Raw genomic sequence first — 15,964 nt, forward strand, 5'->3', positions numbered from 1 at the left:
CACAAGTAGACACATTCTTCTATTGTTCTTTGCACTTCCACAATAGCTAGTGCAATTATTTAACAGCATCAAAAGGATATGGAATCACACAAACACAGAAAGGAAATGACATTTTTGTGTGCTTTCAGTGCAGAGTGTCAGTTAATGCCTAATGCTACATATATTATTTAACAGAAACCAACATTTCAAACATTGGAGCAGACCAGATCATTTGATTCAGTGATTTTTAGATCAAAGCTGGTTTTGGATTTCTTTTTGGCCATTTGTCCTTGCCTGGCTCCAGACTTCAAATAGCGCTCCTTGTTGTGGATAACCTGAATATACTGGTCATTGCTGCTATTCTGCTGGTCACTGCTAGAGGCCAGGGAAGCTGAGTCTGACTCAGTCTGCACATTCTCCAGCTTTTGCTTTGTCTTGGACTTCACATGAGGCTCAACATGTCTGGCCCGAGTTTGAGACAGATACTGTCTTCTCGGGGAATGAATGTGACATCTGGTTTGCAGAAGAAGAGGGTCAACTACTCTCACATTAGCCTGTGACTCAGAGTGTGACTCTTCATCTCCACAGGCTATTTCTCCTACTCCATTCTCCTCTTCATCTACGTCTTGAGCCCCATATCTTCCTTGAGCTGTGTGGTTTTCTTTAGATATAGTTATGTAGGTTTCTAGACGGTCACCAATGTAGAAATGTGCTGGCTGTTGGAGGTTAGACGGTGAGCAGGCCCGATGAGTTTTCCCTAGTGACATCTTTCTCCTGCCTTTCCCTTGGTCTTCCTCCTCATCCTCTTCACTTGGATGTTGCTGTGATGCGTGGGACTGGTAAGGACGTGGTTTACTGTGAGCATTGCGTGGTGTGTAGCGTCTGACATTACGTGGGTACAGTTCCATGATCTCTGTGGGTTCCTCCATGAAATAATGGCGTGGGATCCGTGTGGCTGAGCGCAGCAACTTTTTCCTGGGTTCATGCTCATTGACAATCACATAGCGGGTGGTGTGACCACGGCGTCCTCTATAACTCTGTGCAGTAATGATCCCAGCAGCTTCAACTGGATGAACAGAATGTACAGTCTTCCTGCACAAGGGGTCAGAGTGAATGCTGTCAGAACAGTGAGGTGGAGAATTGTATACCATGTGATGGTAGGACTTGGATCTGCAGGTACCACTAGGACCACCAAGAAAAGGTGGAGGCCTATAATGAAAAAGGACAACAATAACAATCAGCTTTTGTGTTACAGCAGATTACATTTCGTTGTTTTCCATGGATTACAAATGTCAGTGCTCTCCACAGAACACTAGTGTTGTCGAACAGGGGAAAATGATACTGTCTTTACATATCTCTGCCCCCTGATAAAATGCTGATTAAGGATTATTTAGCTGCAAATTGGGGCTGAATGTTTAATCCTTGTTATATCAAAATCAAGAGGCACTTGATTGGCAGCCGTTTGTAGTCAATGATTGACTAAAGCCTGGAACCCATGGACGATCAGTTTGGCAGCATTTCGTCGAATCTGCGTAGTATAACTCGGTTCCCTTTGCCACAATACAAACTTTGTCTCTACCATGTTTGACAGATAATTTAGCATGTTGTGGATCACGAGCTGTTCCTTTTCTCTGCCACACATTTCTCTTCTCGTCATTTTGGTACTAGTTAATCTTGTTCATCTGTCAAACATTTTTTTTTCAGAAATATGTTCACTCTGTTAGATGTTTTCTGGAGAAGTCCTGGCCCTCTTGTTCTGGTGTAACCAGTGGCTTGCACCTTGTTGTAAACCCTCTTTAATTTTGGTGTCTCTTGCCTTGAGAGTGTTCTTGACTTAGCTAGACGTTATGCTTTTGTTTTTCTAAACCATGGAAATCATTTTGTCATTGTTCACTTTCATTGTCTTCCTGTGGCCTTTCAAGTTTCTTGGTGTTGTGAGTGCCTTCATTCTTATTTGATTGTACCAAAGTGTTGATTTGACCACCCCTAAACTTTTGGAGTTCTTTCTAATATTTGTATTTTGTTTTATCGGCCCAGTGATAGTCTCCTGTCTTTGGCCCTCATATTTAAAATACAGTTAAAAGCTTTGAAATAATTTGAAATTCACTACTATGGTGTACAGAGGCAAAACTATAAAAGAATTGTGTCAATGTCCAAATACTTTGGGGCCTGATATATACATATTATTAATAGTATCTCTATATACATGTTAATAAGCTGACTTTAGGGGATGTGGAAGAGGCAGAGACACATACTAGCAGGATGCCATAGTCATGACTTAATGTTTTATGTCTTTGCATGAAAAATTATAGACCTATTTTTTTAGATTATAGTGAAATCTATACAGATTACAGATTTACATAATGGGCAGCATGAGAGAAGTTCACTTCTGAAATGTCATAAGTTAGAAATAACAGTTAATCTTTTAAATATGTATAAAAGAAACTATTTGAATTGCTTGATCATTTTTAATTTACGTTTTTTTCGTTACCAATATTTTAAAGTGGACATCAAAAAGAAACTTTCTCAACAGGCTGTATATGTTTTACCAGGTTTGACCAAGTCTGAGTTCTTCCATTGGCAAACTAGACTGAGACTTTATCAAAACATATCATTAGGCATCGCTCCTGGCTATAATTTCATAGTGAATATATGATACAGGAAATTTATAACACAGTTTCACTATATTCAGCCTTTAAGAGGTCCCCTAAAGTAAACCTGACTGGTTAAAGCAACATGTCAGTGTGTGAGACCTGTTAGGAATGTGCTCCAGCCAATGTTTGGGCAGTACGGTTACTGCTGGACTTCTGATAGATCCGGCCACACCTCCTCTGTTCAGGTCTCCTCTAGATACTGATTTCGTGATGGTGCGGATGCAATTCCCACGATGAACAGGGGATTCAAAGTTTGTGGTGCTGCTATTCTGACAGGGAGATGGGGTGTGGTTAGAGGACTCTTGGCTGGCGATGTTGTTTTCCTCATGATCTGACTTTTTGTCTGCAGCAGCCTCTGGAATCTGTAGTCTCGCTGTAGAAGAGCGATACAGTGGTGTGAAAAAGTGTCTGCCCTTCCTGATTTTGTATGTTTGTCACACTAAAATGTTTCAAATCATCACACAAATGTAAAAATTAGACAAAGATAACACAAGTAAACACAAAATGCAGTTTCTAAATGAAGGTGTTTATTATTAAGGGTAAAAAAATATCCATACCTGTATGGCCCTGTGTGAAAAAGTTAAGCCCTTAACCTAATAATGGGTTGGGCCAGCAGTCAGCTGGGCCTTTATTGATGCCTCGGGACTTGCTGTGATAAATGGAACCATGATTTCTGCAAGTTTTGAAAAGTCCAGCAGCGAGTCCATGGCGTAGAACAGCGGTGTCCAACTCCAGACCTCAAGGGCCGGTGTCCTGCAGGTTTTAGATGTGTCCTTAATCCAACGCAGCTGATTTGAATGGCTAAATTACCTCCTCAACATGTCTTTGGCTGTATCCCAATCCAGGGTTTGCAGCCTTAAAGGCCGCATTTTAAGGCCGATTACGTCACAGCAACGCGACGAAGGCTGTCCCAATTCAAAGGCTGCTCGAAATGCGGCCCTCAAATGCGTCCTTCATTTCACTGAATGTTAAGGATGTGGCGGTGCAGACTTTGTGGCCCAACATATCCCAGACTGCATAGCGCGGCGGTGTGTGTGGATAATTTTGCCAGAAAAAGAGGGCCGGCCGAAGAGTAAACTTTCAAAAGTAAGTACTGAATATTATGTCACTTATTTATGTGCGAGTGTTTAATAACGAAGAACATGAAAACATTACTGTTGGCCACATGTCGGCAAAGTTATGTGACATTAGTGACGTTTGGGCAGGGATAGCTCAGTAGGTAGAGTGGTGGCCCCATGATCGGAAGGTCGGGGGTTCGACTCCACTGAACGGCTACCCTGAGGTACCCCTGAGCAAGGTACCGTCCCTACACACTGCTCCCCGGGCGCTGCACTGGTGGCTGCCCACTGCTTCACTGGGTGAATGGGTTAAATGCAGAGGAACTATTTCCTTATGGGGACTAACACGCACACTTTACTTTACACTTTGTACTAACTTGGTTTTAAAGCCTTTACTTTAAAATAAACGCCGTTCAATAGCTGAGCTTAATCTCACAGAGAATGTGATGATTCTATGGATATTTAAAGTCAGCACTGAGACAAATTTAGTAATGCCAACATATTAAAAGAACAATATTTGTCTCTCATATATATAACACAGTTATATATACAGTGTCAAAGAAACCTGTCTTTGAGTGAAGATTTAAGGTGACAGGAAATATAAATGATATAAATAAATGCAGCTTGAATCTTTACTGAAGCTCAGTATTTGAAACAGAGTCATTCACTGCTGTGATAACTAATAATGATTAAGATAATAACTATCATATTGGCCATATTATATTTACATTACCAAAGTAAGATGACTTTAGTCTCATGAACAACATGAGCTAATTGTTATTTACTAGCTAATCTTAAAATGACTGTTCAGTACAAAAATGAAGCCCAACAATCATGTTTTACACTCGTGTGGTCTCAGCCTCAGATACTTATCACATCACACAAAGCTCATGTAGAAACAAATGAACAAAATATGTTCTACTCCGTTTCTGTCAAACAAAGCTGTATGAAACGTTTCCCGCTTTTAGTATAACGGTTGATAGGCAACCTGGGCAGCGCGAGGGAGGCTAGACCGTCCCATTTCACAAGCCTCTCACTTCCGGCCTTAGCGGTCTTTGAGTACGTGGCCCTTGAGGACCGTTAAGGCTGCAGACCCTGAATTGGGATACAGCCTTTAAGTTCTCCAGAGGTGATGAACTAATCCTTTGATTCGGGTGTGTTGACCCAGTATGAGATCTAAACCTGCAGGACACGGGTCCCTGAGGTCTGGAGTTGGACACCCCTGGCTTAGAAAAAAACAAAATGAAGACTTTGGACAGGCCTAGTTAAAGTGCTGACCTGAACATGACTGAGATGCTGTGGCATGACCTTAAAAAGACGGTTCATGTCGAAAACTCTCCAAAGTGTCTGAATTACAACGATTATGCAAAGATGAGGGGGCCAAAATTCCTCCACAGTGCTGTAAAAGACTCGTTGTCAGTTATGGCAAACATGTGATTGCTGCTGAGGGTGGCCCAACTCGTTATTAGGTTTAGGGGGTAATCACTTTTTCACACATTGGATTTTTTTCCCCTTAAAAATAAACACCTTTAGAAACTGTATTTTGTGTTTACTTGTGTTTTATTTTTAATATTTTTATTTGTTTTATGATCTGAAACATTTAAGGGTGACAAACATACAAAAAAAGGTCATCAATAAGGGGGCAAACATAGAAGACGAGAGATACCTGCAGCCATCTGGAAGACTTTCTTCTTGTCTTCAGTGCGCTCCTGAGAAGGTTTGAAAAAACACTGACTTCAGACGCACACCATTATACTATCATTATGTAATGGCCAGTTTAAGGCTGCACTATATATACGCAGTGACATGACAAAGTATTTGCTCCCTCCCTTCTTTTGCATATGTGTGAGACTTAAATGTTTTAGGTCAAACAAATTGTAATACTGACAACCTGAGTAAATACAAAACACAAATGCGTACAGACAGTATTTATGTTTACAAAATTAAAAATGATAAACATTTCCACTCCCCCTGTCTGTGGTCTTCATCCTTCTAGCTAAGGCCCTCTAACAGAGACCTGGGAGGTTGACGGTCCTTCACAATATCTTTGTTCCTTCCCAACTGAGGGTACTGCTCCTTGTGGCTGTTTATCTTGTAGTCAAATATCTCGCCAATGATATGTTTACTGCCTGAATTGACACCAAAAAAGCCTGAATGCTGCACACATCAGAATCAGAATCAGAAAGACTTTATTTATCCCCAAGGGGCAATTAAGAGGATACTTAATTATGGATACTAGGGTGCTTGGCACTTTAAAAGGCTAACAGTGTACTTAATGGGACTTTGGAAGACAAAGTCAAAGACAATCACAGAGGTCACCATCAAGTGTGGGCATACCAAGGTGATGCCCACTTCTGGATAGGCCTCAACCCTCTAAAGCAGTTTATCAGTAGGATTGGATAGGAATATATATTTAGGTCTGGAGTGACCATCAGCCATCTCCTGTACAAAGAAATTATGATGTACACCAGGAGATCCACTTCAGCATCTACTGTGAGGACATCGTGATTTTATTCGAACTGGATAAGTTTGGTTGAAAACAGAGGAAAGGTGATGCAGACTATTAAGCCAGAAAGGAGAATAGCAGATACAGTGGGGCAAAAACGTATTTAGTCAGCCACCGACTGTGCAAGTTCCCCCACCTAAAATGATGACAGAGGTCAGTAATTTGCACCAGAGGTACACTTCAACTGTGAGAGACAGAATGTGAAAGAAAAATCCATGAATCCACATGGTAGGATTTGTAAAGAATTTATTCGTAAATCAGGGTGGAAAATAAGTATTTGGTCAATAACAAAAATACAACTCAATACTTTGTAACATAACTTTTGTTGGCAATAACAGAGGTCAAACGTTTACTATAGGTCTTTACCAGGTTTGTACACACAGTAGCTGGTATTTTGGCCCATTCCTCCATGCAGATCTTCTCGAGAGCAGTGATGTTTTGGGGCTGTCGCCGAGCAACACGGACTTTCAACTCCCGCCACAGATTTTCTATGGGGTTGAGGTCTGGAGACTGGCTAGGCCACTCCAGGACTTTCAAATGCTTCTTACGGAGCCACTCCTTTGTTGCCCGGGCGGTGTGTTTTGGATCATTGTCATGTTGGAAGACCCAGCCTCGTTTCATCTTCAAAGTTCTCACTGATGGAAGGAGGTTTTGGCTCAAAATCTCACGATACATGGCCCCATTCATTCTGTCCTTAACACGGATCAGTCGTCCTGTCCCCTTGGCAGAAAAACAGCCCCATAGCATGATGTTTCCACCCCCATGCTTCACAGTAGGTATGGTGTTCTTGGGATGCAACTCAGTATTCTTCTTCCTCCAAACACGACGAGTTGAGTTTATACCAAAAAGTTCTACTTTGGTTTCGTCTGACCACATGACATTCTCCCAATCCTCTGCTGTATCATCCATGTGCTCTGTGGCAAACTTCAGACGGGCCTGGACATGCACTGGCTTCAGCAGCGGAACACGTCTGGCACTGCGGGATTTGATTCCCTGCCGTTGTAGTGTGTTACTGATGGTGACCTTTGTTACTTTGGTCCCAGCTCTCTGCAGGTCATTCACCAGGTCCCCCCGTGTGGTTCTGGGATCTTTGCTCACCGTTCTCATGATCATTTTGACCCCACGGGATGAGATCTTGCGTGGAGCCCCAGATCGAGGGAGATTATCAGTGGTCTTGTATGTCTTCCATTTTCTGATGATTGCTCCCACAGTTGATTTTTTCACACCAAGCTGCTTGCCTATTGTAGATTCACCCTTCCCAGTCTGGTGCAGGTCTACAATACTTTTCCTGGTGTCCTTCCAAAGCTCTTTGGTCTTGGCCATGGCGGAGTTTGGAGTCTGACTGTTTGAGGCTGTGGACAGGTGTCTTTTATACAGATGATGAGTTCAAACAGGTGCCATTCATACAGGTAACGAGTGGGGGACAGAAAAGCTTCTTACAGAAGACGTTACAGGTCTGTGAGAGCCAGAGATTTTCCTTGTTTGAGGTGACCAAATACTTATTTTCCACCCTGATTTACCAATAAATTCTTTACAAATCCTACCATGTGGATTCATGGATTTTTTTTTTCACATTCTGTCTCTCACAGTTGAAGTGTACCTCTGGTGCAAATTACTGACCTCTGTCATCATTTTAAGTGGGGGAACTTGCACAATCGGTGGCTGACTAAATACTTTTTTGCCCCACTGTACAAGTGCCTGGGTATCCCACAGGCCAGTGGGAACCATGATAAAGATGCAAAAAGGTCAGGCACAGCCAAATACCTCCAGAAGGTAAGATAGGTGCTGAGAAGGCAGCTAAACAGTAAGAATAGGATCCATGCCATCAGTAGAGATTCCCTACCAGTTATCTGAATAAAAAGCTAGCTAAAAGAGGAGACGGATGCCGCTAATGTGAAGATACAAACATTCCTCATAATGTCCATCCAATCCACATGAAGTCCAGGACCTTGAGGCTCTATGAGCAGTAAAAAGAGCGAGTGAGGATTAGTGACTATCAAAGTCACCATCCAGGATATAGCATAGAACATATGCAAATAGATCAGGCCCATCAAGACAGACAGTGATGCAGAACAGGACCAGGAACCATTATAGATGACCAAGCTTATGCATGGGATGTACCTTTGAAAGGCGGAGGAAGTGGCTGACATGAACAAATCCCACAGTTGCTGGGAAAAGCTGGCTTAAAGGACAGCACAGAGGGATGGTGGTGGTAGATCCACAGGAAGAATCTACTACAGACAACAGGACCCAAGTTAGGGTCTGCAAAAGGTACTTGAGAGACAATCCAGCAGATAGTAGCTTCCAGCAGATCCCAGGCACAACATCAGATGTCTATGTCCAGAAGGACCCAGTCCCAGGAAAGATACCATATGTTTAAAATGCTATCTGGAAAATCATTTGTTCTGTTAAATAGCACTTGGGAAATTTTTGACAAAAACTTTAAATTTCATAGAGGGGCTAATAACTTTGTCCTCATCTGTAAATGCCTTTCTCGCTCTTATTTTTATGTGAAAAAATGCTGAAAGTGATTCAACTTACAGTCTGGAGCTGCATCCTTAGCTGGTTGTTGGTGAATTTGAGGGATCTGGCGATAGACTGGAGATAGTATATCAGCATGCTGAAACACAGTTGAACAATTCACAAGTCATGTAGGATACAGATGTTTGCGTATTTGCATATTGTGAGTGTATGTGTATATGTGTGTGTGAGAGAGAATTAGAGAGAAATTGTGAGTGAGAGAGCGCATGTATACGTGACAGATATATGCAATATGTGTCGTGTGCAGCCTCACAACAGCAGCAGCAGTGCTGGCAGTACGACGACAGGACTGGTGATGTAACTTATTACTTTACTGAACCACACCGGGAAGTCAGTGGCCACTGTCTCAGAGATGATGTCGTAAATCTTCTCTTGACCACTGAAACACAAATTTAAGCATTTTTCTTTGTCTGAACACTGAAACACAACCACACAAGAAGGGGAAAAACAAAAGAGCTGCTAACTTCCACATCGATGGAAGCAAAAATAATGCTGAATAAAATATATACAGCTGCATGACAACATATATTGCCATCCAGTTGACAACTTCAGGGAAGGCTTTGCTTATTTCAGCAAGACAGTCCAGAACATTCTGCATCCATTTCAATAGTATAGCTCCAAAAGGGACAACAATGGGCATCGCTTTCAAACTGCAGCAACTCGTTCCAACAAGGAGACACAACACAGAAGGAAATGGAGATGTTTCCTACTGTTTTAATGTGTATCTGGCAATGGAGTTTAATCAACATTTCATATGAATTGAATGATATTTTTCAATTTCAGTTATTTAATATGATCTTTCTGAAGTATTTAAATATAGTCTTTAAATGGTATGAAAATTACTACATTTTGATTTTATTTAAATACCCTACCAGCCTTTTTGGAAACAGGATTTGACTTTGTATACTATGCAAAGAAAGATCTTTTCCAAACTATGATGCTACGCTCGTAAATTAAAATATGTCCCGTTTCAAAACACACATAAATATGTATTGTGCAGGCTGAGGATGGAAGACACCAAAATTGGGAATTCTCTAAAATATGCATATATCCCTCATTGGTACATGTGGTAAAACATCCACTTCTGTCTTACATTCTCAGCACAGTAAATAAAAAAGGGAATCTGTTCATTAAAAACAAGAAACAGTCAGAGGCTTGCTTCCCTGAGCAGTATTTACTTTAGGGAAATAGTATTGTATTTTGCCTGCATTATCACTTTGACCTTTAGGTCAATTTATTGACCTTTGGGAGAGGTCAGAGGTGAAACGTGACACGATATTCAAAATCTTTATACAGTGCGTTCTACTGTATATGTTGACACCAAAATTCCAAGAGTCATAGTTTCCATAAAGTCTTTTGTCAGTTTCTCACCAATAAATTGTTAAGTTGACCTTGAAGGTCTCGATGGATGTAAGATAAATTTTAATTCCTTACCTGAAAGGTCCGCAGTGTTGTGATGGTCTGTATCTCACTATAGCAAAGATGGTGGGCAGCATACACAAAAACAGCATGAAAAGCAGCATAGCCAGGTAGAAGTTGTTTGACCTAAAAAAGCAACGTGAGAACATGGATGTGTTGATATGATTCATTTTTACATTACTGTCTTTCCTTCATGCTCCTGAGCAGTTCAGTAGAAAATTACAATTCATGTGAATCAACTTAGCAGAAGTATCCCAGAGTATATCTGCAAATATGCTCTAAACAGTTTGTCATCTTCAAAAGGTGAACATTTTTTTCTTTGTTTTTTCTGTGTATCTGACCACATATCTGTAACATCTAACTGAAAATTGACAAAGTAACTAGATTAAGTGTTGTGACTATTCTACTTGCCAAAATACACTGCTCAATAAATAAATAAACTAAGGAAGATTTTTCATCAAAGTATAGCATCGAGTCACTTGAACTTCTGGGATCTTAATCTGATCAGCTAAGTAGCAGTGGGCGTTATTACAGGAGAGCTGACAGGGCTGTAAAAGGTCCCGACCTATCAGCAGAGCTAGAATCTGTTCCTTTGTGCAACGAGTAACAGGATAAGCACTGTTCCCTTTTTGAGCAATAAAGATCATAGAAAAAAATATTCTGACAAATCTTGAACGAATGGTGAATCATGAGTGGCTGCTAAGTCCAAATAATACTCAGGCAGTGTTTACTCATGACAGGATCATTTCTTAAAACACACCAAATAGTGTGTGGTGCTTAAATCTAACTAGCAAGTGAGACTGTCTAAATTTTTTCATGTCTTGACTTTGACTGGCCTCTCTAAAGTCTTCTTTTTTATAGTCATTCAGAGGTGGACTTGCTGGTGTATTTCGGATCATTGTCCAACTGCAGAACTGAAGTGTGCTTCAGCTGGCGGTCAAAAAGAGATGGCCAGATATTCTCCTGCAGGAAGTTTGGTAGACAGCAGAATTCATGTATGTTTGGATTTGTTCCCCCTTAATAATAAACACCTTCATTCAGAAGCTGCATTTTGTGTTTACTTGTGTTATCTTTGTCTAATATTTAAATTTGTTTGATGATCTGAAAAATTTAAATGTGACAGATACAAAATATAGTGTCGCGAAATCAATCAATGCAGAGCAGTGTCACAAACCACGGAGGCCCCAGAAAAGTGCAATCAAACGATGAGTTTATTAACAGCCCGGAGAAAACATCAACATATGTCTTCTGACCAAAATACATGTTGTGGATACTTATAAAGCAGTGGGGTACAAGGCCCCCCATTGCGTCAATGACAGATTAAAATAGGTTCCAGACATTAGTCACAGTTAATCGTACATCTTTAATAGCTATAAGCAGACATAGAACTTCTCTTTTCTATAACACCTTCCATACAAGGTAATAAACTTCAAGCCCTCAGGGTCTCTGAGGCTAATTATTGACTCTGGTCGTCTGTTACCAAGTAGAGTAAAATATAGTGAGACACCAAATGAGTTAAGGCCTCAGGCCGGACACATTCCTAGATTATATGTATTATATGTACTGTAAGCATGCATTGCAGCTATCCTTCTATGTTCTAGTTTCCCTCAGCATGGATCACCTGGACAGTCACACCAGTGAAGCTTAAGACCCTTAATGAACCGAACATCAACTCAAAATAAGCACAAATATGCAATGTGTGTAAAATACTTCTAACCGTACTTGTAATAAAAGTTAACATAATGGAAGGATCCTCAAATGGACATCTTCAATAAACAGCTGTAATGCAGTATCAATACTGTAAGAACAATTATAATGATGCAGATTATATGGCAGCAATAAAAGAATTTCTGTATCTCCACAATAGGAAATCAGGAAGTGGACAAAAACGTTTTCACACCACTGTATTTTCCTTTTACACAGTGAACTGTCGATGCTATCGATATGCACATGTGTCTTGTGTGATTTTCCACCACATCTGGGAGTGGCTGATAAGGACTGAAAGAGGCAATCACAGCTTTTTTTTTAAAAACTTAAATCAGAGTAGCCTGACTGAGTATATGTGTGTATAAATGCTGCAGCAAGAGTCCTGACAGGGACTAGAAAGAGAGAGCAGATTTCTCCTGTTTTGGCTTCCTGTTAAATCCAGGATTCAAAATCCTGCTCCTCACATACAAGGTCTTAAATAATCAGGCCCCATCTTATCTTAATGACCTTGTAGTACCATATCACCCTATTAGAGCACTTCGCTCTCGCTCTGCAGGCCCCTCTTCTGTGGAACTAGCTTCCAGTTTGGATTCGGGAGACAGACACTATCTCTACTTTCAAGATTAGGCTTCAAACTTTCCTTTTTGCTAAAGCATATAGTTAGGGCTGGACCAGGTGACCCTGAATCCTCCCTTAGTTATGCTGCAATAGACGTAGGCTGCCGGGGGATTCCCATGATGCACTGAGTATTTCCTTTTCTCACTCACTATGTGTTCACAGACCTCTCTGCATTGAATCATACTTGTTATTAACCTCTGTCTCTCTTCCACAGCATCTTTATCCTGTCTTCCTTCTCTCACCCCAACCAGTCGCAGCAGATGGCCCCGCCCCTCCCTGAGCCTGGTTCTGCCGGCGGTTTCTTCCTGTTAAAAGGGAGTTTTTCCTTCCCACTGTTGCCAAAGTGCTGCTCATAGGGGGTCATATGATTGTTGGGTTTTTCTCTGTATCTATGAAGCGCCTTGAGGCGACTTATGTTGTGATTTGGCGCTATATAAATAAAATTGAATTGAATTGAATTGAATTATACGTAAGTTGCTGCACAGGCTGATAAGTGAACAGCCTTAAGAAAAATACCCCCTTTGCTGACAATATACTGTACAAGCCTTTGGTGGCAACTTTAAATCTTTGTCAAACTGCAAAGAGCCAAGGATGTAATATAAGAGAATGTCTGGACAAAGACATTCTTGGTGTTTTGATGGTGGTTATGAAAAGTGCTGGGCTGCACCTCCCACTGACCTTGATTTCTCCATAGCGTTTGCACCATTTATGCCTTTTTGCAGCATTTTTAATGGATTTTGTTTTAACAAATTGTGCTGTAAGGAAAAGACAGTCCAAAAGGTTTGTGCTTCAGTTTTGGTGAGTGAAAATTTAATATGTAATTAGTCCATTATTCAGTAGCATCACAGCATTAAACCTGTGCAGATAAGATTACCTGAATTTACCTTTACTTTCATCCAGATGTGGGAAATTCTGTGTTCAAAATGCCAACACGGTGGTAGAAAAAACACTAATATTTAGGCCAAATAAAAGTCATCAAATGATTTTTTTTAACTATACTGGAAATTTGGGTATGTTTCATCTGTGTGTGTGTGTGTGTGTGTGTGTGTGTGTGTGTGTGTGTGTGTGTGTGTGTGTGTGTGTGTGTGTGTGTGTGTGTGTGTGTGTGCGCATCTAACCTGGATGCTCGAAAGACCTGCTGATGGGGAACATTACAGGTAAGTACAGCCCAGCTCCTCAGATACATCAGACCAATCAGCTTCAGCACATTAAAGGCAGGAAGACAGGGAGAAAAAAATGCCCCCATCCTGAAGGAAAGAAAGAGATAGACCAGCCACACACACACACACACACACACACACACACACACACACACACACACACACACACACACACACACACACACACACACACACACACACACACACACACACACACAGGCAATAAGGTCACACTTCATATAAAAGATATGACATTCAGTGGCTCATGATTTCACTTCATTACATTTATTGCTGCAAGGAGACGTTTCTGAAATTAGATGAGAAAATACAATCAAGAGGTGTAGTGGAAAGATTACAGAGAGCTACAGTCCGTTAAACAGGGTAATGGAGACCTGTCAGCACCAGTCAGGCCATTAGCTCTGAAATAGGTCCTGTGGTTCTGGAATTGTAAAATGTTTTTCAGACTTACCAGATCATTCCTTGGTTATAAATTAGATGCAAGACATTCTCGGCTATTTTGAATTCTCCATATTCAGGCTGAAAACAGACAAAACAAAAGTAATCACTGCAACAATCCTGAGTCAGACAAGAGTCTCTCAGGGTCTTTATTGTCTTTTCATGACATGCCAAATGTTTTCAGTTACTGCAAAGGTCTGGTTTGCAGGGATGCCCGGTCATTACCAGGACTCCTGTGCTATGAAGACATACTCTTGTAAAAGATACAGCATTAGCATTGTCTTAGGTTAAAATTTGCAAGGTCTTCCCTGAAAACTACATCTGGATCAAATCATATATTGCTCTAAAATATGCATATAGACCTTTGAGCTTTCATGGTGGTTTTGTAAGCACCAACACAGTATGACAAATCCAGCTTTTGAACCTGAACCAGCTTCCCATCCCTACTGGGTAGTGACCAAAGGAATAATACTGCAGATATAAGCGGCAGAAATGAGCTTTCTCTGAAGATTGAATGGCCTCTCTCTTTGAGATAGGGTGAAGAAGTCGGCCATTTGGGAAGGGCTCAGAGTAGAACCACTGCTCCTCCACATTGAAAGGAGCCGGTTCAGGTGGTTCAGGCATCTGACCAGGATGCTTCCTGGGTGGAGTGTTCCAGGCATGTCCCACTGAGAGGAGGCCCCAGGACACCCTGGAGAGATCATATCTCTCACTCGGTCTGGGAATGCCTTGCTGTTCCTCCATACATGCTAGAGGAGGTGACTGGGGACAGGGAATTCTCAGCTTCTCTACTGAGGCTTAAGAAAACGTGGGATAGATTTAATCAGAGGTGGGACCAAGTCATTGTTTTGCAAGTCTCAAGTAAGTCTCAAGTCTTTATCCTCAAGTCTCAAGTCAAGTCTCAAGTAATGTCAGGCAAGTCAGAGTCGAGTCTCAAGTCACTGGTGTAAAAGTCCGAGTCAAGTCACAAGTCTGAAACTTTGAATTTCAAGTCCTTTCGAGTCTTTAAAAAAAAACGAAAAAAGCATGTTGCAGTTATGCTAAATGTAAATATTAGACCATGTAATTTTAAAATCTGTGTTTTTCTCAACACATGACAAAATGGTGAACTTAGAAAATATACACAAATTGTGAAATTGCACCTCTTTAAAATGCAGCTCAATTAAACCTAGCTCCAAGAATAATTTTCACCGACAGTTCTGAGATAAGCTGCATGTCATTCTTGGATGCGGTTGTAGGACCAGCTTTAAAATCGCATGACAAAAATATCATACACATTAAAAAAAACTGTATCACCAACGTAGCCTGGAAAACATTTGCTAGTTAGATGAAGTCAGCTATCTCATCGTAGCATATTTATATGCATATTTATAATTATACGGTTCTTGGAGTGAGTGCATACACTCATGAAGTTTAGTAACTTCAGGTCACTGCAACAAGCCCAGGTACAGTTTACTGACGGATGGGTGCAGGACCTTGAAATGCACCGTGTAGAACGAAAGACCATCGTACGTATCATAAGTTTACCAGTCTCACAAATCGTCGTCATAAATACACATTCGTTAACCGTTTATTAATAGGACCTTTGAGCTCAACGGTAATTAATTAGTAGTGGAAATAATTTCTGGTAGCATCACAGAAATGTAGCAGTGACAATAATACTGTATGCTGTAATCGTACTGGGCAATTAGTGATACAAAAAACCTGTTTTATCCTGTGAATAAAAGTATATGTTTTTGTCAATGTACCATAATAACAGAAGCGAAACGCAATATTGTGTCAGGACAATTTACTATTTATGCACAATAAACACAGGAGCATAGCGCGACAATTTCTGTTCAGCGCCAGACTTGCTTGTAACCTATA

The 15,964-nt window shown here is 40.9% G+C and overlaps 1 protein-coding gene across 1 annotated transcript in view; it reads right to left on the reverse strand.

Moving 5' to 3' along the window:
• Positions 1-136: 136 nt before the first annotated feature.
• Positions 137-15,964, reverse strand: part of tmc3 (transmembrane channel like 3) — a gene marked incomplete at its 5' end in the record, with an annotated part of 43,003 nt that continues 27,175 nt past the window's right edge. Inside the window, 8 exons of the mRNA XM_080885519.1 lie at positions 137-1,188; positions 2,733-3,006; positions 5,358-5,400; positions 8,739-8,817; positions 8,992-9,117; positions 10,173-10,283; positions 13,601-13,729; positions 14,112-14,179. Of these exons, the coding sequence (XP_080741645.1) occupies positions 186-1,188; positions 2,733-3,006; positions 5,358-5,400; positions 8,739-8,817; positions 8,992-9,117; positions 10,173-10,283; positions 13,601-13,729; positions 14,112-14,179 (1,833 nt within the window). The 3' untranslated portion in view covers positions 137-185. The remainder of the gene's footprint in view (positions 1,189-2,732; positions 3,007-5,357; positions 5,401-8,738; positions 8,818-8,991; positions 9,118-10,172; positions 10,284-13,600; positions 13,730-14,111; positions 14,180-15,964) is intronic.

The sequence above is a fragment of the Rhamphochromis sp. 'chilingali' genome (assembly GCF_963969265.1).
Source record: "Rhamphochromis sp. 'chilingali' genome assembly, chromosome: 6".
NCBI classification, from domain to species: domain Eukaryota; kingdom Metazoa; phylum Chordata; class Actinopteri; order Cichliformes; family Cichlidae; genus Rhamphochromis; species Rhamphochromis sp. 'chilingali'.